We start from the raw sequence: 26,713 nt of genomic DNA, 5'->3' as shown, positions 1-26,713 counted from the left end.
TCTTTGTTGCGGTGCACAGGCTTCTCAGTACAGTGGCTTCTCTTGTTGCAGAGCACGGGCTCTAGGCTCATGGGCTTCATTAGTTGTGGTGCACGAGGACTTAGTTGCTCTGCGGCATGTGGGATCTTCCCAGACCAGGGCTCGAACCCATGTCCCCTGCATTGGCAGGCAGATTCTCAACCACTGCGCCACCAGGGAAGCCCCCTGTTTCTTAATAAACATGTTATATAAGGATCTAATGTTTCAAACCTTAAAGCCACAGATCATCTATCAAAGTAACTCCTGAGTTACATGTTGTGACTGTTAAGTAAGACTGTTCTAATTTACAGAATTGGGGGGAAATTTTTTACTTCTCAGAACTGGAGAAAAAGATAGCCACACTACCAACAAACTAGTGTTCTTAATGCCATTTAAAATATCAGCAATTAATCACAGAGCCACCCTTTCAGAAAGGACACTATGACCAGAGAGGAATGGGAAGAGATAAAACTCCAGTAGTAAGTCAGACGGTTTAGGATAAAAGTAGTAGGGAAATCTGAAGAAAAACAAAAAACAAAAACCCACTTCATCATAACAAATGATAAAAACCTATCCTTCTAGAGTGTACCCCTTCCTTAACAACTTCTGTCTCCCAAGTCATTATTTTTTCCCATGAAAATTATTTCTATCAATCAACCAATTAATCAACAATGTTAATCCTGCAGTAGATATAATGTCTCAAGATACTGCTAACAGTCATTCCAAGATATACACTATTTCTTACATGTCCCACATCCTAGTATTTCATTATTTAAAATGGGTTATGGTTAGTGTATATAGGTGTGTGTGTGCATAAATAGACATAGAAAATTAAACAGCATTAATTTTTATAATAAGGACATTTGGTTCATTTTTACCCTACTGTGAACTCCTTGAGGGCAAGAACTATCTTATCTCTCCATCCACAGCATTCAGCACAAAGCCTCGTACTCAAATCTTTGCTGAAGACATTTATATAGATGAACAAAATAAGAAATAAATACTGTCACTGTTTACTCTTCAGTAGGTTCTTTAAAAATAGGTCACATTTCACCTTAGGATATATAAGTGAATAGCTTCTTTTTGTAATTTATTAAGATAGTTTTGTTTACCAGAATGGTAAGTAAATGTGAACTATCTGGGAACCTTCCACAATTCTTCCGGGGCGGGGTGGGGGTTGGGGGAAGCGGGGAGTTTCACTGCAGCTGCTTACACAAAGAGGAGATTAGGGCTTTCTTCAGTATTTCAAAAGCATGTAGCAAAAGATCTCCGGCAACATTCCATTTCCGTTATTTGATCAAGAGTAACCTAATATTGATGGAATTTATATAAAAGGGAATAATAGTCAAATGAACAACAGATTTCCAATCACCTGAATGATAACGAACCTAAATGTACATGTAAAACACATTAATATATGTGTGTGTATGTGCACACGTGCACATGTGTGTCTAAACATAAAATTTTAAACCAAGTGAATTGAAAAATAAATCTTAAAAAATGATTAGTGAATAGAAAGATTATTACATATACTATCTAGGCTAAAACTGGAAGAGTCATTAAAAATGTGAACTACAATTTTCAGTTTACGTACCAATTTTACGTCATGAGGTAAAATATTTTTTGTGAAACAGCAAAAAGCAAAAGGACAGCTCTTTTCTGAAAAGACAAGTTCTAGAAAATATCCTGGGCCTAGGCTACTACTGCTAAATGAGAGGAAGGATCTCCTAACAATTAGTGTAGTGAACTATTATATTTTATCACAATTCTGTCATTATTTCATTTTGTGAATGTGGGAAAAGTTACTTTTGTCTATAGAAGGAGAGAAAATACAATTGCTGTGTTTATGAACAGTGTTTTGAAAACCTTAAGATCTAAAAGAGCCTATGGATTTAAATACCATGACAGCAAACCTTTAAATTTTCTTACACTGTACTAGTTCAAAGGTACTTGCCTTCTTAAATACCAGCCAAGCTTTCTCACTTTTCAGAAGGCAGAACTGGAGACAAAAGAAGTTATAATGGGAAATTATGGTAGGAAATTAGTCTTGACAAAATTTGAAGAAGACAGATGCTTCATACTAAAGTATCATTTGGCAGATGGCTTTTATAAAATGTAAGGAAGTGATATGGGTTGGGTGGAAGAGAATTAATGAAGATGGACAGATGGGTGGAGAACCAATAAATAAAACAATTCTGACCAACAACATTACACATAAGACTAGATTTTGAGTCACATATTGTGATTCAGTGACTACCAGAAAATCAAAAATCTGGCAGATAAATCTACATATAACATTAAGAAAAACATAATACAATCTGAAAGATAATATTTTATAAATAAATATTTGTAAAGACAAAGATTGAACTAACTATTCATGAAACCTTAAAATAATGAAGTCTGAGTCTAATTCTCTTTGTTGGTATACTAAGAGAATATTAATGAGGGCCCATAGCTAGAGTAAATACTAGTTTTTCCAAAGGCAAAAAAGAAAAAAAGAAATAAAAATTGCACAAAGCAAACTGCATTGTCTTTGTGCATTTGAGAGAATGTTGAGTGAGGTTATGAGGTTGGGAGTTCAGACTGTACCCACGGAACAGTGCACAGTTAAAATCATCTTCAAAGACCACCTATTTCAGTTTTTCTGGTGAGGATACTGAGACCCAAAGAAGTTATGTGATTTGTCCAACATCGTAAAACCACCTAGAGGAAAAATTATAATTAGACCAAAGGGTGTCTGACTTCTCAGCCCCATGTACTCTGTACCACTTACTTTATTAATCATGATGACCTTGGCCTTATTAGCACCACGGTTATTAGATTAAACAACCAAGCAGAGGCATAGATAGATAGATGATAGATAGATAGACAGATGATCCCTAAACTTTATTTCTTAAATATTTTCACCAAAATATATAATTAACATCACAAATCATTTCAAAAGACAAGATATTCGATTTTAAAAGTATAGTTGGGAGATTTGTTCTCATGCACTTTCCTATCTTCTATCACTTTTACTATGCTGCTGATTTTGTCTGGTAACCTTAATCTCTTCATCAAATATAAACAGAGCTGAATTCAACACACATTAACACAATTCAAAATAATTTTCAGAAATGCCTACCAAATTAACCAAGGAATATGAAATATCTTCCCTTATACTTGACAATAATTTAAATCATTTGTTATGTCAAATTGATTGAAAATTGGGTAAATTTAATTTTGGCGGGTTAGGGGAAAGTTAAATAACCTTTTATTTCATGGGGCCCATGATCTTACTCCCCTCCTCTCAAGGAAAAGTTTCCTTCCCAGGAAGGGAAGGAAATAAACAAAAAGATGGGAAGGGAAGAGAATTAGTCATGATTTTCAGTTATTTGCCTTAATAGTTGATCCTCTCCTAAGCCCCACATCCTTTTTCGAGCCCTCTTGACACAACTCCCATAGTAAAGAACGGCTAACTGGCTCTATTTGCTTTTGCAAATTTTACTTCATTATTAATATAAGAATGCCCTAGAAGTGGTATTCAACTGTTGAACTTGACAATTTTAATCAACTTGCCAAAAAAAAAAATCATGGTAATGAACCATATTAAACACTCTTGAAGCAGGAATAAAGGTTAAAAACACAAAGACAACATATGTAAGAAAAAAAGGCACACACCAGATTTAATCAAACTATTAAAATATGTATACTATATACAGTGCCCTTTTATAAGTGCATGTATAACTACATCACTTTATGATGAGTTACGGGACCCACAGAAAGATATTCAATTCATGACTATAAAAGCTTAGAAAATGAAAACCTTTGTCATTCATCAGGATGAGATAACGACGGGTAAGGCCAGCTACAAAATTAACAGGAAACATTGCTTCTCTCGAGGACATACTGCAGCTAAAAAGTGTCATAACAACCTCCATTTTTGAATGACTACTGTATTCTTACTCAGTGAGAAGCCTTGTAATCTAAAATCATAGATATCAAGAACTTTGACATTTAAACATATATCGGTTAAGAATGAAACATCCCACTCTTGGCAGGAGGATCTAAGTCACCTAGACACAGAGAAGCAGGCTTCAGATAAGGGGTTTCTGAACCGAACATTCCACACAGATGTTAACTTTGTAGTTCCCAAGACAACATGACCCTGGGTCCTCTTCACAGTCCAGGCCAGATTTTAACCCCATTACACATAGCTCTGCTTTGTTTTGAGTCTATCAAAATACTGTTTCATTTAAATTTCACCTTTTCTGAAAATCCTTTAACAGTTTTATTTTTTCCTTTGTTTGGTGAGATGCCTACAGGGTACCTATTGTATAATCTCCCTCACTGAAACAGGCCAATAAGTCTGACTTTTGTCCGAGGCCTTGGGCTAACTTGGCTGGACAAAAAATGACAATTTCAGCCCAAACCCTTCCTTCCTGTGGTTCATGATCAGGAAGCTCACATAATTATGTGTAACAACAAGACCCAGAGGACAAAAAGAAGTTAGTTAACTGGTTAAAGGAACACTATTTTAACTATCATAAAGAAGAGTTCATGAGACAAGAAAACAGAGTTTTATATTTCTTCATCAACTAACCAAGAGTTATATACTGCTTATACAGGCATTGGGTTAGCCAACTAGAGAAAGATGCACTGATAGAAAGTTGGGCAAATATCTTCCCATCTTCTCCTCATCATTGATCTGCCCACTCCCAGTGCCCCCCAAATTGGGAGAAACATTTCAACAGTAAATCTTTCATAGTGGTTGGAGAGAGTGACATCAACTTTCAGAGACTTTAACCATTCTTGGTGGTGTTGCCATAAAAGGGAGAAAACAAACTAAACTACTTGGTGAAAAAAGGAGTCAATTTCCTAGGAAAGATTACTATGTGTAAATAATTCCTTAATAAGATTTTTTGGAACCTTCTTTTGCTTCCACAGATATTTAGCTTTTTAGTCATTAAAAAAAAAAAGTCACTGGAATTTAAATCCCAGATACAACTTCTTTGGAATATAACTATTATATTAAAACAGTAAATATTACCTTAAACTCTGACAACCATTCCTCCACAACCCCTTTCTCTGAAGTGAACATCTTTCCACATCTGTTCTAAACCTTCAACCTGAAAATTAACATAGAAAAATGTTAAAATTTTGAATATATTTTCTTTATAGTCAGATTACCAAGAATAAAAGTAATCCTATAAAATTTAGCTACTTTGTTACTTGTGAAATTAAAGCAGTTTCAAACATAAATTACTGGGTTCATTTCAAAACCAGTATGCACAAACAAGCATTAAAATGCAACAATTCTGACAAAAGTATAAATATCATAACATGATGAAACTGGCTCTGCAATTTTTCATTCAGCTTTTAGTAATACATACTGGACATTTTTCCCTAGTTTCAATTAAATAATTCCAAGTAGATAATGCATCTTAAGAAAACTGTAGAGGGACTTCCCTCATGCCACAGTGGTTAAGAATCTGCTTGCCAATGCAGGGGACACGGGTTCGATCACTGATCCAGGAAGATCCCACCTACTGTGGAGCGACTAAGCCTTGTGCCACAACTACCGCGTGCTGCAACTACGAAAGCCCCCGCGCCTGGAGCCCGTGCTCCGCAATGAGAGAAGCCACCGCTACGAGAAGCCCGCGCACCGCAATGAAGAGTAGCCACCACTCGCCGCAACCAGAGAAAGCCTGCACGCAGCAGCGAAGACCCAACACAGCCAAAAATAAATAAGTTAATACATAAATTAATTAAAAGAAAACTGCGAAAAACATTTTAAAACTGAAAATATAAAAAGACGTGCATCCAAAACTAACTTTATAGAAAGCATTAATTTAATTTGCTTATATTTCAGTTCTTTACTACAGTAACAATCTATCTAGGTAAGCCACTTGGTTCCCTGAAAGCTTAATATTCATAAAACAGAAGTAAAAGTGGTAATATCCAAGAAAATGACCTTAGTCTTAACAACAGTTATTCATAAGATTGGAATTTACTTAAGTATAAATAAGAAAAAAGGAAGCTAAAGGAAATGCAAAACAAATTTATCTCACGCAAAACTTTTGTCAAAGTACAATGTAGTTTTCTTCACCCATCCATCTATAGGAGAATAAACTTAAAAACTGTTTCTTGGGGCTTCCCTGGTGGCGCAGTGGTTGAGAGTCCGCCTGCCGATGCAGGGGACACGGGTTCGTGCCCCGGTCCGGGAGGATCCCACATGCCGCGGAGCGGCTGGGCCCGTGGGCCATGGCCGCTGAGCCTGCGCGTCCGGAGCCTGTGCTCTGCAATGGGAGAGGCCACAACAGTGAGAGGCCTGCGTACCGCAAAAAAAAAAAAAAAAAAACCTGTTTCTTGAGGGGAAACTTTATTAGCTCTAGCTGAATTTACTAACCTCCTAAGTCAGGCACAAACCCTGCATTAGCCTTCTTAATTTTAATCAGCATTATCATGTAGTAGAAACCGGGACAGAATTGACAGAAACTGAATCCTGATTCTATTCTTACTTATAGTATAACCTTGGGCAGGTTATTTGCCTTACTTTTTTCATTCACGAAATAGGGATAACCACAGTACCTACTTTCAATGGATTATTGTGAGAATTAAATGAAAAAATGTAAATAAAAGCACTTATTACAGTACCTTGCAATAAAAGTGTTATTACTATGCAATATTATTATCAAAGAATATCAACTTGTATAGCCACTGCTCAGCTGTCTATCAAAGTATACAGATACTTCTTAATGAACAACATAGGTTCTTGCAAAGAATACATTCTAATGTTTCTGTTGTCTAATTTCCATTAAAAAAATGGTTAAATATATATATATTCACTAATTCATTTATTCATACATGAAGAATTACTTGAGAGATATGCATTTTATTTTTTCAGGATAAAAAAATAGCCCTTTTTTATTCTAAATTTTATCCTTGGATCAAGCCACACTATTAGAAAACCACATATTTGTACCATATTATTGATTTTATAGAACTGTCCATTCAAATAAACTGGGCTTTGGAATTATGCCCAAAATGTTACTGAAAACCCTGTTAGATCACGTTCTTCCCTTTAAAATCCAAAGGAGGAGAAATATCACATCTTTCAATCACATTTTTCAATACCAGGAAAAACTCTCCTTTAGAGTAACTGGTTTACTTTTTCTTTTCTTTTTTTTAAATTGTAGTACTGATTTTAAAAATTTATTTATTTTTATTTTTGGCTGCATTGGGTCTTCGTTGCTGTGCACGGGCTTTCTCTAGTTGCGGTGAGCGGGGGCTGCTCTCGTTGCAGTGTGCGGGCTTCTCATGGTGGTGGCTTCTCTTGTTGTGGAGCACGGGCTCTAGCCGCGCAGGCTTCAGTAGTTGTGGCACGTGGGCTCTGTAGTTGTGGCTCACAGGCTCTAGAGTGCAGGCTCAGTAGTTGTGGTGCACAGGCTCAGTTGCTCTGCGGCATGTGGGATCTTCCTGGACCAGGGCTCAAACCCATGTCCCCTGCATTGGCAGGTGGATTCTTAACCACTGTGCCACCAGGGAAGTCCTGGTTTGCTTTTATATTATGGATACTGTGAATCTCATTACAGATTCTCTTTGCTTTAATTTTAATAAAATGGGAGTCAAAGTTTCTGCCCTAACTCTGTAAGCAGGCCAGGATTAATTTTATTTATCATTTTATATTATACACTTACCCTTACTTTCTTTCTACCTAGATCTACTTATTTTTATCCTGTTATACATATTTGTGAAGCAAAATGAAGCAAGGTAAATATAAATGCAGATGAGTTTTCTTTTGTATTTATCCACTGTTTATCTAGTAAATTAGGACAGAAAGCGATCACAAATAGAACGACACTACATCAAGTTACAGAGAATTGGGGAGGTAAAATTTTTACAAAAATTCAAAATAATCCTCTACTTAAAATTTATTTTTAAAAGGTTAAAAGGAATCAAGAGGCATATGCAAATGGATCAAGAATAGTCAAAGCAATCTTGAAGAACAACAGAGTTGGAGGACTTGGATTTCTAAATATCAAGGCTTACTATAAAACTTACCAAAACCATAGTAATTAAGCCAGTGTGGTATTACCGTAAAGTATTATCATATTATCATCATATTATCATTACCAAAAAAGAAAATGGAACAGTTTAGAGTGACCAGAAACAGACATACACATACATTATCACCTGATTTATAACCAAAGTGACACTGTAATTCAGTAGGGAAAGGGTAGTCTTTATAAATAAATGGAACTAGGTCAACTGGACAGCTACATGGGGTACAGAGTGGGGAGAGAACCACAACCTATAGCTCATGCCATATGGAAAAGTCAGTTGCAGCTGGATCACAGATCTAATTTTAAAAAGTAAAACAAAAATTTTAGGAGAAAACATAAGAGAATACCTTTATAACCTTGGGATAGGCAAAAATTTTTTAAATAAGAAGAACAAAAGCACTAATCATATAGGGGTTTTTATAAATTGGATTCATTAAAAGTAAGAACTTCTGTCTGCCAACAAATGAATGGATAAGAAAATGTGATACACATACACACAAACACACACACAATGGAATATTATTCAGCCTTAAAAAGAAGAAAATCCTGCCATTTGCAAAAACATGGATGAACCTGGGAGACCTTACGCGAAGTTAAAAAAGCCAGACAAAAAAGACAAACATTGCAGGATCTCACTTGTACATGGAATCTAAAAAAGTCAAACTCATGGTAACAGACAGTAAAATGGTGGTTTCCAGGGGGGTGGGGGAAATGGGGAGATGTTGGCCCAAGGGTAAAAACTTTCAGTTATAAGATGAATAAGTTCTAGTAACCTAATGTGCAGCATGCTAACCATAGTTAGTAATAATGTATACTTGAAATTTGCTAAGAGAGTAGATCTTAAGTGTTCTCACCACACACACACACACACACACAAATGGTAACTATGTGAGGTGACAGATTTGTTAATTAGCTTGATTGTCGTATATCAAAACACCACGTACACCTTAAATATATATAATTTTTACTTGCCAATCATACCTCAATAAAGCTGGGGGTGGGGGGAAGAGAAAAACTTCTATTCATCAGAAGATACTACTGTGAGAAGGAAAAGGCAAAACCAAAGACTGGGAGAAGATACTTACAATTGACATACCTGACTAAAGTCCCATATCCAGAACATACAAAGAAACCATAAATTATTAAGAAAAAGGCAGAAAATTCAATAGGAAAAGCAAGCATGTCACTTATCCAAATGGAAACTTAATATAAAAGGTGCTTAAGTGTGTTAGTCATCAGGGAAATCTCTCTCTCTCTCTCTCTCTCACACACACACACACACACACACACACACACACTTACAAGTATGGCTAGAATGAAAGAGATAGTACCAAGTGCTGAAAAAGATATGAAGCAACCAGAATATTTATACACAGCTAGCCTGGATGTAAATTAGTACAGTATCTCGGAAAACACTTTGGCAATATCCTCTAATTGAACACATGCATACTCTAACAACTCCACACATAAAAATATACCTTACAAGGACTTCCCTGGTGGCCTGGTGGTTAAGAACCCGTCTGCCAATGTAGGGGACGCGGGTTCGAGCCCCGGTCCAGGAAGATCCCACATGCCGAGGAGCAATAAGCCCGTGCGCCACAACTACTGAGCCTGTACTCTAAAGCCCGCGAGCCACAACTACAGAGCCCACGTGCCACAACTACTGAAGCCCGTGAGCCTAGAGCCCATGCTCCGCAACAAAGAGAAGCCACTGCAATGAAAAGACCCAACACAGCTGAAAATAAATTAATTTTAAATATATATATATATACCTTACAGAAATATGAATATATGTCTCTGAAAGATATGTTCAGGAACATTCACAGCAGCAGTTTTTGTTAACAGTCAAAAACTAGAAAGAGATCAAGTGTCCATCAAGAGTAGGATGGATAAATTGTAGTATATCATACATGGAGTTCTACATGACGACAATAAGCAAACTATAACTACATCAATGTCACAATATTGGGAAAAGGAAGGCAAACAAGAGTAGTGCTATACAATTGCATTTATATAAACTTCCAGAACAGGCAAAATTAATCAATTTTGTTAAAAATCAGAAGAGTGGTTGCTCTTGAGGCAGTTAATTCTTGGGTTCTGGTAATATTATGTTTCTTGATCTAAGTGCTGGTTACACAGGTGTGTTCATTTAGTGAAAATTCATCAAGCTGAACACTTATGTTTTGTGCAGTTTTCTGTGTATATATTATACATTAGTAACACCAGACAGCTCCAGGCCTCTTATCATTCACTTGATAGAGATCAAATGGGAGCCCTCTATTGCATAACTGAGTTCACATGAATACTCAGTAAAATTGTCCCTCTCCATACTTCTTTGCCTTCCTCTGCAGAGCTCAAAAGGGAGACCTCAAAACAGCACCCCCCCCCAGAAACTTTCACAGCCTCACCACCACTACCTGCCTCCACCAGGACTAAAGTCATTTTCCCTTCCCCGCTGTTGATGTCAGGAACCATAAGAAAGTACAGCTCCCAGGTTACACTCAGCCCTTGCACACTGATCTTCGTAACTCTTTGCGGGCCCTCTATTTTACCTTCATCTCCTATTCCACCCTAATTCTGGAAGGAGGTTCTCTTTCACTGTGCCTTCTGGAATTGACAATCTGTTACCAGCAAAATTCTCTATATCTTCAACAGTTCTCTCACTGTCACTTTCTTCTTGTTCTAACAAGAAGCCTGGCTCTTCTCTGAAGACACTGCTTTCCCTGCAATCTTCTCAAAGAGGACTGCTTTTCCTCTCATAGCCCTGGAAGAAACCACTGGCCCTAGAGGTAACATTACCATTTCAGATCATTCTCCCTCTCTCCCCGCAAACCATCCACCCAACGCTGTTCCAAAACTCATGAAGCTGTCATCTACCATTCAATCCCTCCCTTTCATTTCTAGATGATTTTAGCTCTGGCTCACTGTCATGCTTTGAAACTACTCTTCCTTCTCACTCCCTGAACTCTTAATTCCTAAAAATCTCCTACAACAATACTGTCTTCTTCCTGGCCTCAGCAACTCAATCCTATGATCATAAACTAGACCAAACATTTACACTTTTAAATATTGAGCCAACCTGAAAGAACCCCCAATGGTCAAAGTTGGAAAAATTTGAGCAACAGAACAAATAACGTAGGATGAATTATTACCCAAAGTATAAAATAAATATACATGAGTCCATATTGATATAAATAAATGACTAAATAAATAAATATTAGCGAATAAGAGACAAATACTTTTTTCAGAAGAATTCCAAATAATATATATAGGTATTTCCCCCTCTAGGAGGAGTTTAGTCTCTGTTGCCTCCCCAGTGAGAATGGGCTGGACATAGTGATATCCTTCCAAAGAAGAGAGTATGGAAAGAGGAAAACAGTAACTTTATAGTGGAGAAATCTGATAAACACTGCCTTGATCAAGGTTAACATCATCCATGAGGTCATGTGAATATCATGTACCCTTGATATGATGAGAAGGGCACCTTACCTCTAAAAAGCCATAAACCCAGTATAATCATGATATAAACATTAGAAGAAACTCAATTTGAGGGATGTTTTACAAAATATCTGACCTATATTCCTCAAAACTAAAAGGTCATGAAAAATTAAAAATGCTGAGAGACTCACAGACCAGAGAGACTAAGGTGACATAACAACTAAATGCAATATGGTCTCCTGGATTGGATCCTAGAAAAGAGATAGTAATAAAAAAAAAAAAGTCTGAAATTTAGTTAATAGCAAAGTAATAGTAATGACAAATGTACAATGATAATATAAGATGACATTAGGAGAAACTGAAACTGGGTTTGGGGTATACAGGAATTCTCTGTACTATCTTTGAAAATTTTCTATAAATCTAAAATTGTTTAAAACATTATTGAGGCTCTGATGTATTTCTGTTCTAGGATCTAATCCAACTGACATTTACTGTATTCAAAAACAAAACAAAATTTAAAAGCACAAGAACATATGAGCACATATTTCATTAGTCATCACTTATCATGTAGCCACTGTCTACTCATAAATGGGAGTGAAAAAGACAAAAGTCCAAGTATTATTATGAAAATAGTTTTGAGCTTGCAAACACCATGAAAGGATCTTCAGGACTCTGAGAGGTCTCAAGATGATACTTGGAGAACCATTACCTTAGTCCTTGTCATTACCCACTCTGATCATTCCTCTTATCTTTTCGGCACACACTTTTATGTACTCAGACCCCAAAACGTTTTGACCATACCTGAATCTAATGTCACCTTCCAACCTTCTCCTTTCTCTCCTTACCCATTTCAAATTCTTTAGTCACTTATAATCACCATTTTGAATATGCTCCCTCAACTCCTTTGCTCTTACTAGTTTTACTCCTTTAGCAAAAATATAATTTTGGTAAAATCCAACTCTCCACCTAGTCCATGTGAGCACCCATGCAGCTGAACAAGGTGGAGAAAACAACTAAAACAACACTGAAAACTTATGACTAAGAACCTGACTCGAGCTCTTACTGCTGCCTGGCAATCATGCAGTGTCCTCCTCCCCATAGTCCATTCACTTTGCTACTGTCCTATTTAATTGTTTAGTGCATTCTACCTGATCCTCAAAACCCAAAACCATCTCCCCATTCCTACTCTCAGCTGATGATTTTAATTCCTACTTCACTGACCAATCAGAAGAGAACTTCCACAAAGTCCCAAATATCTACCAATCTTAAAGCATCTGTATCTTTTTACTCCATCTTCCCTTTTGTTAACTATAAATGAACTGTCCATGATCCTATCTGCAGCCAATCCTTTGAATTACACACCACAACCATCCTTTCTTGTCTACCTAAAGAAATTGCTCCAACGAGTCTCCTCCTCTCACTAATTAAATTTCTCCCTCTCTACTAACTCACTCCCCCTAAAAAACTCTCAACCTTATTTCCTCTTCAGCTATTTCCACATTTCTCTGCTTCTGTTTTATACTCAAACTTCTCAAAAGAGTTGTATGCTTGTTTTTAATTCCTACCTCCCCTCACAACATTTTTTTTTTAGTTTTTAGAAATCAACTTTGAGGTATAATTTATACACAATAAAATGTACACATTTTAAGTGTACAGTTCTACGCATACATCTATGCATACATCATTTTTTATGTTTTTTTCCCTGTAATTCATTTCTAATCTCATAGCATTGTGGTCAGAAAAGATGCTTGATATGATTTCAATTTTCTTAAATTTACTGAGGCTTGATTTGTGACCCAAGATGTGATCTATCCTGGAGAATGTTCCATGCGCACTTGAGAAGAAAGTGTAATCTGCTGTTTTTGGATGGAATGTCCTATAAATATCAATTAAATCTAGCTGGTCTATTGTGTCATTTAAAGCTTCTGTTTCCTTATTTATTTTTATTTTGGATGATCTGTCCATTGGTGTAAGCGAGGTGTTAAAGTCCCCCACTAATATTGTGTTACTATCGATTTCCTCTTTTATAGCTGTTAGCAGTTGCCCTATGTATTGAGGTGCTCCTATGTTGGGTGCATATATATTTATAATTGTTATATCTTCTTTTTGGATTGATCCCTTGATCATTATGTAGTGTCCTTCCTTGTCTCTTGTAACATTCTTTATTTTAAACTCTATTTTATCTGAGTATTGAGTATTGAGTATTTGCTACTCCAGCTTTCTTTTGATTTCCATTTGCATGGAATATCTTTTTCCATCCCCTCACTTTCAGTCTGTATGTGTCCCTAGGTCTGAAGTGGGTCACTTGTAGACAGCATGTATATGGGTCTTGTTTTTGTATCCATTCAGCAAGCCTGTGTCTTTTGGTTGGAGCATTTAATCCATTCACATTTAAGGTAATTATCGATATGTATGTTCCTATGACCATTTTCTTAATTGTTTTGGGTTTGTTTTTGTAGGTCCTTTTCTTCTCTTGTGTTTCCCACTTAGGTTCCTTTAGCATTTGTTGTAGAGCTGGTTTGGTGGTGCTGAATTCTCTTAGCTTTTGCTTGTCTGTAAAGCTTTTGATTTCTCCATCGAATCTGAATGAGATCCTTGCCAGGTAGAGTAATCTTGGTCGTAGGTTCTTCCCTTTCAACACTTTAAGTAGATCATGCCACTCCCTTCTGGCTTGTAGAGTTTCTGCTGAGAAATCAGCTGTTAACCTTATGGGAGTTCCCTTGTATGTTATCTGTCATTTTCCCCTTGCTACTTTCAATAGTTTTTCTTTGTCTTTAATTTTTGCCAATTTGATTACTATGTGTCTCGGCATGTCTCTCCTTGTGTTTATCCTGTATGGGACTCTCTGCACTTCCTGGACTTGGGTGGCTATTTCCTTTCCCATGTTAGGGAAGTTTTCAACTATAATCTCTTCAAATATTTTCTCTGGTCCTTTCTCTCTCTCTTCTCCTTCTGGGACCCCTATAATGCAAATGTTGTTGTGTTTAATGTTGTCCCAGAGGTCTCTTAGGCTGTCTTCATTTCTTTTCATTCTTTTTTCTTTATTCTGTTTTGAAGCAGTGAATTCCACCATTCTGTCTTCCAGGTCACTTATCCATTCTTCTGCCTCAGTTATTCTGCTATTGATTCCTTCTATTGTATTTTTCATTTCAGTTATTGTATTGTTCATCTCTGTTTGTTTGTTCTTTCATTCTTCTAGGTCTTTGTTAAACATTTCTTGCATCTTCTCGATCTTTGCCTTCATTCTTTTTCCAAGGTCCTAGATCATCTTCACTATCATTATTCTGAATTCTTTTTCTGGAAGGTTGCCTAGCTCCACTTCATTTAGTTGTTTTTCTGGGGTTTTATCTTGTTCCTTCATCTGGTACATAGCCCTCTGCCTTTTCATCTTCTCTATCTTTCTGTGAATGTGGTTTTTGTTCCACAGGCTGCAGGATTATAGTTCTTCTTGCTTCTGCTGTCTGCCCTATGGTGGATGTGGCTATCTAAGAGGCTTGTGCAAGTTTCCTGATGCGAGGGAATGGTGGTGGGTAGAGCTGGGTGTTGCTCTGTTGGGCAGAGCTCAGTGAAACTTTAATCCGCTTGACTGCTCATGGGTGGGGCTGGGTTCCCTCCCTGTTGTTTGTTTGGCCTGAGGCAACCCAACACTGGAGCCAACCTGGGCTCTTTGGTGGGGCTAATGGAAGACTCTGGGAGGGCTCACAGCAAGGAGTACTTCCTGGAACTTCTGCTGCCAGTGTCTTTGTCCCCATGGTTAGCCACAGCCACCTCCCGCCTCTGCAGGAGACCCTCCAACGCTACCAGGTAGGTATGGTTCAGTGTCCTATGGGGTCACTGCTCCTTCCCCTGGGTCCTGATGCGCACACTACTTTGTGTGTGCCCTCCAAGAGTGGAGTCTCTGTTTCCCCCAGTCCTGTCGACATCCTGCAATCAAATCCCACTAGGCTTCAAAGTCTGATTCTTTAGGAATTCCTCCTCCCGTTGCTGAACCCCCAGGTTGGGAAGCCTGATGTGGGTCTCAGAACCTTCACTCCAGTCAGTGGACTCCTGTGGTATTAATTGTTCTCCAGTCTGTGAGTCACCCACCCAGCAGTTACGGGATTTGATTTTACTGTGATTGCGCCCCTCCTACCATCTCATTGTGGCTTCTCCTTTGTCTTTGGATGTGGGGTATCTTATTTGGTGAGTTCCAGTGTCCTCCTGTCGATGATTGTCCAGCAGCTAGTTGTGATTCTGGTGTTCTCGCAAGAGGGAATGAGAGCACATCCTTCTACTCCACCATCTTGGTTCCTTAATGGTATTTTTTAAATAACAGAAGGTTTTAATTTTGATGAAGTCCAATTTATCATTTTTTCTTTCATGATTAGTATTTTCTGTGCCCCATTTAAGAAATGATTGCCTACCCAAAGAATTCAATTTCTCTAATAGATGTAGAGCTATTAAAATTCTTCTATTTCTTTTCATGTCAGCTTCAGTGAGTTGGTCAGTAATACTTTGCGTGTGTTGCTGCAGTTCACTTCAGGAGAAAAAGTGTGTTCCATGTGATCATTATGAGGGAGGACTTTGAAAGCTTGTGTCTGGTTTCCTCCTGACTCTACCTGATGCATCTTTTTCCTTTACTGATTCAGCTTTATATGCTTTCACTGTAATAAAGCATTGTGTGTGTAATTGCCTGAATCCTGTGAGCTCTTCTAGTGAATCATCTAATGTATGCATGCCATGAGATATCTGAAATAAGCTTATATGAAGCCTAAATCTTCTTATATGAAGCTTTCTCTTCATTTTTGGTTTTCAGCAGCCTATGATAAATCTAGGTGTGTTTTTCTTTGAATTTATCCTGCTTAGGGTTAGTTGAGTTTCTTGTATCAGTAAATCAAGTCTCATAGAAAGAGCTCATATTACGCCTGGAGTCAGCTAAATCCAAAAAGTTTTCTCATGCAAACTGCTTCCAAACAAGGTTACTCCTATCTTGTATTTATTATCTAATCTATTCTTTAAAATCTAAGTTACAATGTAGCCTTTTAAACTGACTCACACTTAATAGATACATAAACATTTGCTCAGTGAATGAAAAAGTGAGCAAACCTTTGAACCTTTGCTAGCTTGGGCCCTGAATTCCATTCTGTGTTTTGAATATAACATTTACCTTGTTAATTAGCCCTCCATGGTAGCTGACACCATAGCATGCAATAAAAGTGATCCTGAAAGCAAGAAATTTTGTACTAGAGAAAAAGTAAGGAATCAGAGCTAGAGATATGTTGTAAAACTATCCATGAATAAGCAATAATGTAGAAAGACACCAGCCACTGTGGAGAGCAGATCTGAAATGAAAATTAGTATATTTCTAATTTTTAAAGGTAAATTTATTTTACCGTATATAAAGTAATGTAGTATACTATCTGCCACAAGTGTAATCTGAAAGCACCTTCCAACAGTGGGATTAAGATCACTCCAAAGATATTCATGTCTTCTGATAACATTCTATACCATTCTTCATTAAAGCTTCGATTTCAGTAACTTTCATAATACTTGATTACACAAGGGCTTCTTAACCCTAAGGGGCAAATTCTTTTCCATTATAACTTATTCTCTGCACTAAACTGAGGTGACAAAGAGACTAATTTATAAAGAGATTTCTTATCTAGTTGTTGTTGTAAGCTAAAAAAGGAAAATAATTACAGTACTGAATTACAAACATGAATGAAAATTCAAATCATTAGTTAACTTATCATTAGTTGTGCTTTCTTTAAGAACAGTAATATACTCAGGCATTTTAGCTGTCTTTACATGGAGTCAAAAATCTTCAGTACAATGTATAAATATTTTTAATTAAATGTCTAATTTCAGAGAAATATTATACTATACCATAAAATTACAAGAAGTGAAAATTTCAACTGGCATTCATGTAATTTTAAATTACCAAGTCAAGCCAGTTCAAAACAAATCAAAATATGGTAAAACTTAAAAATTCTCTCAGATGACAAGTTTTTATAAATTTCAAAAAAGGAAAAGTATCTTAAGAAAAATAGGAAATGTACAAAGATTAAAAATGGGACCTGAAATATTAATGCATTATATGAGAAAGAGGTTAATGGAATTTTATAAAATGTAGTATAAGTAGCTAGAGAAATAGAAGATGGAAAACCAATAGTGTGTGTCAGTTTACAGAAGTTTTTCTTTGTCCTTACCACACACTGTGACCCTGTAAAAAAATTTTCTTTCCATTAGACCTGGGTTCCATGGTGAGTAAGTTATGACTATAGGTACCACTAAAGACTAGGGAGGACAAGAAGCAAAATGACCACAAAATTGAAACAGCGATTTAAAACCTTTTTCTCTCCACCAGTGCTCAGCAAAAGGCTCTCTACAGTTGCTATCCCACCCCCACATTTCATATCTAATATGTAATCTTTTAACATTTATGGCAAAGTCTTGATTACATAACTTTAAAGCTTTATAAACCTAATTAGATCTCTCAAGCAGTATTCAACATATACTCTCACATTAAAAAAATATTCTTCTCAAAGGCAAAAGGAATAAAATTAAAATAGGTATTTCATGCTGTGTATCTAACTTCCTATTTTTCTCAAATATATCTTGGAACAGAGTACTTAAAATTATATTAGAAAGCTCTCTAGGATTCTATGCAGTATTTCACAAGCAGAGTTAGTAATGTGTGAAATTAATTTTTTATATTTTCAGTATGTCATAAAACCTTTCTAAATCTAATGTCTTTTTCTTCAATCCCCCACCTTATATTTTAATTTTAACCCTAATAATGATTCCTGAATTCCTCAAGGAGCTTTCCAGAAAGCATATCATAAAAATGTTGTCACAAAAGACATATAACTTATAAATGTTTTACTCTTATCCAATTAAGGAAGAACATAAAAAGAAAAAAATGTACTTATAACTTTCACTGTAAAACTCTAAAAAATATTTTCACTATTATTTCACATCATCCCTTGCATCATGAAGTATTAACTATAAATTATTACTGAATCTTTTAAAACCATTTGCTTTATATGTCATGAAAATCAAGTTTCTATAAATCTAAAGAACAAACAAATTTCTATAAATGGATTGTGACACATCACAAAGTTTTAAACTTCTGTCCTACAAAATGGGGCCATTGCAGTAAATTAAGTGCCACCAGAAGATTACCAAGATTCCTAGCTGAATTTCAGGAAAACAGAGCAGAAGGAAATGTTCAGATTATGTTACAGAATAAAATTAATTTAATCTTAGTGATTTTACTGCTTAGAAAATAACCACTCAACTGGAGAGCCCTATGAAACAGGAAGGTACCTGTGCTGGTGCTTGAAAAGAAGTGCTGCTGATTGCCTCACTGCCTACTTGCGTCCTCAAGTGAATAAAGTTTCCTCTCAGGGCACAGGGAGAAGGAATAAAATTTATAGGCCAGTAGAAGAGGTGTGAGAAGTCTTTCCAAAGACCCATAACTTAGGCCTATTTTCCCCATAAGTCACAAACAAGTGTCTGGTTATTAAAAATAGAGCAGAGGTTTTTACTATGTGAAATATTTTTTGCATTCAACTTCTTTTGCCTACCCCAAGGACAAATAAAATCATGTTAGGATACCAATGTATTATGGCAACCAGGCCAGTGTGTTTCTTTTGGAAAAGGGAGGACAATTAGAAGAACGGTAGCAATCCCTCTTCTCATTTCTCATTTCTATCTTTCTATTCTTTTCAAATCCTCCAGGACTTCAGAAGAACCTTTTGTCCAGGGAAAGGATATCTGATTTGAATTTAAATCATACAAGTGAGAAAAAAACACTTTGATATCTGGACTAGCCCCATGTGCTGCTTTCACTGAAAGAATGCAGTGAACACAATGCTGTGAAACTGCTGAGGCCAGGCCTTAGGAAATCTGCAGCTCCCACTTTCATGTGTTTAGAATCCAAACACCATACTGTAAGAAGCCCACACCATCATGAAAGGTTGCATGGAAAAGAACTGAGGCCCCTGCTGAGCTACCAGCTAAGAGTCAGTACCAAGTACCAGCCACAAGACTGAGCCATTTTGGATATTCCAACCAAGCCAAGCCTCAGATGACTGTAGCTTCAGCTGACAACATGAAGTAGAAGATCTGCCATGCTAAATCTAGTCGGCCTCAGATTTGTGAGAGATCAAAAATATTTGCTGTTTGAAGCCACTAAGTTTGGGGATGGTTTGTTAGGCATCAATAGATAACTAGAACACGTATCTTAATCAGACATATAGGACATAATTTTTTAATGCAAGACAGTGTGCTAACTCCTATCAGAGAATATTAGATTTTTCAAGACATGATCCCTGCCATCAAGGAATTAGATTTTTCTCTGAAAACTTGTAGTTAAACCTATTATAAATAGGATATAATCTACGAATGTCTAATAAATGTGTTTACATTCTGCTGATGTGTATATTTTTTGCTTGATCCTACTGTTAATAATCGCAGACATTGTGATACAGTTGGCTAGAATTCAAAGTTTGGAGAAGTCCATAGCCACAAAGCAAAATAAAACTCACTGACTAATAATCATCCTATCTTAAATGCTATGTTTAATCAACGGAGCCAACTTATCACAGTAACCTTCACAGTTCTCACTATATTATATAAAAGTTGCTTTTAATAGCACAGGGAGATCAGCTCGTGCTTTGTGACCACCTAGAGAGGTGGGATAGAGAGGGTGGGAGACGCAAGAGGGAGGGGATATGGGGATATTATGTATATGTATAGCTGATTCATTTTGTTATATAGCAGCAACTAACACAACAATGTAAACAATTATACTCCAATAAAGATGTTTAAAAAAAAAGTTGTTTTTATTCATTAGGTATAAACAATCTTAAGTTTGTACATATGATGAGGCCAGCACCTCAGAATTTTCCTGAGATGTCAAATACTTTCATTTAAATTTTCAGTTTAAAAAAATCAAGTTTCACCTTGATATTCTTCTTTATAGTATAGATCTTTGCAATTTTGAAACTAATAAAAAATTTTAATTTAAATGATACAATAAGGGATTCAGGTTTGATAAAATAATTAATAACCCTTATTATTGGAAACCTCAATATAAAATAGGCTACGGAGAGAAAACATACAATTTCCAAAATTCTTTAAGATTATGATAGATTTTTCATCTGTCCAGGATTTTATAAGTAATAGCTCAAGAAAATTGATAGATAATCTAGAAAACTCTTAAAACTCCTGCTCATCCTACATCCATATATAAAAATTAATTATTCAAAAGAAAGTTTAGTAAACTGTTACAACAATGTACCATCTTAATATTACAGAAAGGGATATATGCAGAAGACCACAAAAGCCGTATGTCCAATTCCCACATCTCAAAGCATAGGATGAATATAGGTTGCTTTCATAGTGTTGATGTTCCATTCTTCATTTGCTGAATGGCTTTCTAACTTACTCATCCTGCCTATGTCCCATTATGGCTATTCTAGTCCTAATTATCACGACCTTTCTGCTCCAGACACACACTCTTCTCTGCACCAAATCTGCATTTCTCAATTTCCCAAATCTAAATTCTTCAAATAAATCTGATTGTACCAGTTACTTATTTTGATCATGACCACAACTCAACTAGCCACCCTGGAAATTGGCCAGCCTGAAGACTGCCCATCCTTTGGACAGATATCTCCCCTCGGTCCTACAGTTGAAATCAAAGAAACAGACGAATATAGATGCAGGTTTATTTCGAAGGGGCTTTGCGTGAGCAGGAATGGTAAACATATCTAGTATCTACTATAGATATAATATCCCAGGAGAAATCTAACAAGCTGAATACAAGGATACAACATTTCAATCAGGGAAACCTAAAAATTTTTTTTACTTTCCTTTGCAATCAAGTCTCACAGAAAGAGATGATATTATGCTTGCAGTCAGCTAAACCCCAAGACTTTTTTCATACAAACTGCTTCCAAACTAGGTCACTCCTATCTTATACTTATCCAATCAATTCTTAAAAATCTAAGTTACAATTTAGCCTTTTTAAACTGACTCACACATAATAGATATATAAACATTTGCTCAGTGAATGAAAAAGTGAGCAAACCTTTGAACCTTTGCTAGCTTGGGCCCTGAATTCCATTCTGTGTGTTTAATATAACATTTACCTTGTTAATTAGCCCTCCATGGTAGCTGACATCATAGCATGCAATAAAAGTGATCCTGAAAGCAAGGAATTTTGTACTAGAGAAAAAGTAAGGAAACAAAGCTAGAAATGTGTCGTAAGCTATCCAGGTATAAGCAATTATTAGTACAATGACAATAAATGACTTTTCCCAAAGTTGACACAGGCCAAATACAGGAGGCCCCAAACTAAGTAAATATCCATGATAAAAATCCAATTTCAATGTTTATTTTTTTAACATCTTTATTGGAGTATAATTGCTTTACAATGTTGTGTTAGTTTCTGTTGTATAGCAAAGTGAATCAGCTATATGTATACATATATCCCCATATCTCCTCCCTCTTGCGTCTCTCTCCCACCCTCCCTATCCCACCCCTCTAGGTGGTCACAAAGCACCAAGCTGATCTCCCTGTGCTATGCAACTGCTTCCCACTAGCTATCTGTTTTACATTTGGTCGTGTATATATGTCAGTGCCACTCTCTCACTTCATCCCAGCTTACCCTTCCCCCTCCCCATGTCCTCAAGTCCATTCTCTACATCTGCGTCTTTATTCCTGTCCTACCCCTAGGTTCTTCAGAACCATTTTTTTTTTAGATTCCATACATATGTGTTAGCATACGGTATTTGTTTTTCTCTTTCTAACTTACTTCACTCTGTATGACAAACTCCAGGTCCATCTACCTCACTACAAATAACTCAATTTCGTTTCTTTTTATGGCTGAGTAATATTTCATTGTATATATGTGCCACATCTTCTTTATCCATTCATCTGTCGATGGACACTTAGGTTGCTTCCATGTCCTGGCTATTGTAAATAGTGCTGCAGTGCACATTGTGGTACATGTCTCTTTCTGAATTATGGTTTTCTCAGGGTATATGTCCAGTACTGGTATTGCTGGGCATTTTCAATGTTTAGAATGAAGAAAGAATGGGGGCCTATGCTGAGGAAGGTTCCAGATCAGCCAATGAAATAGAAATCTCTGAAACAGATAACAGGAGAAATATCAAGGAAAAAATTAATAAAAGTATACAAGAATTACAACAATGAATCTTATGACTGTCCAGGAAGACAACACAGAAAACAAAATATTAGTTCCAACAGAATGAAAGCATTAAAAGCCAGGGCTTTCATTGGGATCTAATAGGGAAAAAAAGAAAAGCAATGCTATAGGCAGTATATTTACAGTTATGACAGTAAGAAGAAAAAATTACTTTTGCTTGTTGTCAATGAAGACAATACCATTAAAATTGAAATTTTCCAGTCTTTCTCATCAACACACTAAGGTATAAATTATTTATAACATGAAGATTTACCTCCATTGCCTCACTCTGCCCACATACTTATATTCCAATATGCAAACTACTATGTGTTATCAACATAACTTAAGGAAAATATTTATCTTATAAGAATGATTAATGTGGCTCTTTGAGTGGATTCATACCTACTTTTCTTATTGGCTTTAACCAGAGAAAATGACCTCAAAATCAAAGTACTTTTCAGTTTGTTTTAAACCAACAACCTATTTTAAGCATTGCTTGATGCAGAAATCATACTAACAAGATGCTAAAAGTATAGCACAAAGTGATAGTTGGCATTATAAGACTGTAATGAAAAGACTTTTTTATGCACTAGAACATTCTATTTTTTGGGGGGCGGGGGGGCCGCACTGCTTGGCTTGTGAGATCTTAGTTCCCCGACCAGGAACTGAACCTCTTGATCCTGGGCCCTCAACAGTGAGAGCTCGGAGTCCTAACCACTGGACCACCAGGGAATTCCATGCGCTAGAACATTCTTAATTGTTCACAAATATAAATGCAAGCTTTCTTAAAAAATAAAGCCCTCTGTTTAAGAACTTCCATTTGCTTGCCAGAGGATTTCTTATATGCACAATTAAGTAGCTGGTTTCAATTTGTTAATCAAATAAAGTACAAATTATTCTGGAAGATTAAGAAGTGTTTGCTCTTCATTTTAGAAAGGTCTAGAAGACTAGCTATTTTTAAAATTACAGGGCTTCCCTGGTGGCGCAGTGGTTGAGAATCTGCCTGCCAATGCAGGGGACATGGGTTCGAGCCCTGGTCTGGGAAGATCCCACATGCCGTGGAGCAACTAGCCCCGTGAGCCACAAATACTGAGCCTGCGCGCCTGGAGCCTGTGCTCCGCAATGAGAGGCTGCGATAGTGAGAGGCCCGCGCACCGCGATGAGGAGTGGCCCCCACTTGCCGCAACTAGAGAAAGCCCTCACACAGAAACGAAGACCCAACACAGCCATAAATAAATGAATAAATAAATAAATAAATAAATAAATAAATAAATAAATAATAAAATAAAAAAATAAAATTACAAATCACCAGAAAAGAGAATAGTAAGAACTTCACCACCGGTGTACATAATTTTAAAGCTTGAAATTGTATTGTAATTATAGGCAAAGTTCAGTCCAGATATTAGAAGCATAAATATATACAGTCAAGTATTTAATAAATATTTGTTGAGTAAAGGAATAAATTTCATTCTTCATAATGCCTGTCAAATTTGCCATCTGCTCTCCATCTCTATAGCTACACCCTCAGTCTGGGTCTTTATTGCCTCTGCAGGCTCAGTTCACACAGCCTTCCTGCTTCTGTTTCTTCTCCAGGACACCATATGCATTACTGCCAAACTAATCTTCCTGAAACACTGATTTTCTCCTGAATCATACTATGACACTTTTCCACACCGTACCTATCAGATCTTCTACCTCAAGCTCCCCTTATAATACAGCCATAATTTACCTATCTAAATTTTACTTACTGCTATTCTCCAAAATGCACCATGCCACTCCAACCTCCAAGTCTATATGCTTTTCTTCTCTACTATATCTTCCTTTTACTCCTGTTTTTTACAACCTACCCAGGAAAAACTCAGAGCCTAGGCTGATGAAGTATATGGGTAGCAAGGAAAACTGTCAGGAGAGAACTATGGCACTGCATCTATGAGCCACAACAGCATCACCTGATTGATTGGTTTAAAGATTGATTGACCTTGACTTAGAAAATATTACTAGAATTTTACAAGAATTCTAAAGAGTCAACTAAGGTAAGTTATGCATTTCTTTAAAAACAGAAGTATCAGAAATTGAGTTATTTCAAATTTAATATTGGGTATAAATCTACAAGAGCAATTATTGGCTGAAATAAGATTTTCTAAAATGTTTGTAGCGTCTTTTACAAAATATAATTACAGTATATACTGAATGATTCAAGTATTACTTCAGTAAATCAAAGTCCATGAAACCATGATAACTAAGACACAAATTGTAAAGTTTATGTTGACAGATTATAAAAGTTTCAAACTACAAAAATTACCTCAATACCATTCATTGACATGATTATTGTATAAGTAATAAGTAAGTAGTATAGTGATCAGTACTGCTTTTTACGTATTCACTAGACCAGGACCTCAAGTTGATACAAATTAGTTATGCATCCCCTGTCTAGTTCATACAATTTACCCAGACTGTAGGGCAGGCAGGGTCAGAGTGGGAACAAAAAAAGAGAACAAGACTAGGCAAAAACAGACATAGGATGAGAATCGATCATGTGTATAACTCACTCAATATTTTCATACATGCAAAAAATCAATATTACTATAGATTCAAATTGCAACGTTAACAATTCAACAAGCCCTTGAGTGCCTACTGAGTATAATACAAAGTGTTTCTATTACTTTGAAAAGAACAGTAAAATATGATCTGTGTCCACAGGAGGCTGTAATCCAGATGACAAAGGAAGGGAGAAGCATAGCTGAGGGGGAAAATGAATCAAGACGGCACCCTATATTTTCTACAGGAATAATTACAAGTACTAGAATCATGATAAAATTATGCGAAATACACAAAATCAACAATGTAGAGTGTAAAACAGGGTTCTGCTTATTACAAAACTATAAAAAAATTACAAAATTTCCATTAAGAAAACAAACCAAAAAACTATAAACACTTTCATAGAACATTAATCTCCCATCTCCACTAATATTTTTCTTTATTGGAGTTTTCTTTCATTGCTACACTTAAATCTTTTCCACATAATTAAAAGAAATATTCATCCATCTCACTGTTGCTATCCCACTCTTCAAAGGAAAGCACTGTTGTACTATTTTGTATTATTTCAAACTTTTTTCTATGCATATACCATCAATATATAATCAGCAGTTCTCAAAACTCCTTACTCTTAAAAATTATTGAGAACCCCAAAGAGGTTTTGTTTATGGTGGATATATTTACTGACATTTCAATCATATTTGAAACTTTTAATGATAAAATTTTAAATTTTATTACAATAATAAACCTATTACATATCAACATATTTTTATTTTTAATAATCCCTAAACAAAAAAATTATTGAGAAGAGTGGTTCTGTTTCACATTTTTGCAAATTTCTTTAATGTCTTGGCTTAATAGAACATAATTGGATCTTTATAACTGCTTCTGCATTCCAACTGATGATATGATGGTCAATTTGTGTTTTGATTTCCCCTCTCCCCCCTAAAATGGAATCACTCTCCACAGAGACTTGATCTTTTTCCATCTACTATATCCTGGACATTTTTCTTCATGTGAGGTAGACTATTACTATTATATTTATGGCCTTCAACAAACAACCCTTCCTACCATTTACACCTTTGTGTAGTCCTCTCCCACACTGATGCTGGGCTTGGCAATGTGACCTGTTTTGACCAGTGGCCTTTACCAAACATGATGCCAGCAGAGGCTTAACAGAAGTTTGCATCTCAGACATGTCCTCTTGAAATACCCTTTTAGAAGGTAGCCACCATGCTGTAAAAGCTCAGGGATAGACATGTGAATGAGAAGCCACGTGAAGAAAGGCCTTGGAAGATGAGAGGCCACATTGGGGATTTCAGACACAGCCAAGCTCCCACATGAATGCAGCTGCACAGTGATTTCAGCTAGACTGCTTTTAGCCGTGCAAAGGCAAAACTGCCAGCTGAACTCAGTCACCCATAAAATCATGAGAAAAATACATCTTTGTTATTTTTAAGCCACTTGATTTTGGGGTAAT

The 26,713-nt window shown here is 36.3% G+C and overlaps 1 protein-coding gene across 4 annotated transcripts in view; it reads right to left on the bottom strand.

Moving 5' to 3' along the window:
* The window catches only part of HYCC1 (hyccin PI4KA lipid kinase complex subunit 1), an 87,608-nt gene that overhangs the window by 41,577 nt on the left and 19,318 nt on the right, over nt 1–26,713 (bottom strand). For all 4 annotated transcript variants that reach the window (XM_081244543.1, XM_081244544.1, XM_081244546.1 and 1 more), the window contains exon 2: nt 5,048–5,126. In XM_081244543.1, the coding sequence (XP_081100669.1) occupies nt 5,048–5,098 (51 nt within the window). In that variant the 5' untranslated portion in view covers nt 5,099–5,126. The remainder of the gene's footprint in view (nt 1–5,047; nt 5,127–26,713) is intronic.

This window comes from Mesoplodon bidens, assembly GCF_964165515.1.
Source record: "Mesoplodon bidens genome assembly, chromosome: 9".
Classification (NCBI taxonomy): domain Eukaryota; kingdom Metazoa; phylum Chordata; class Mammalia; order Artiodactyla; family Ziphiidae; genus Mesoplodon; species Mesoplodon bidens.
Note: the sequence above shows the minus strand (reverse complement) of the source record. Positions and strands in the feature narration are given on the sequence as shown.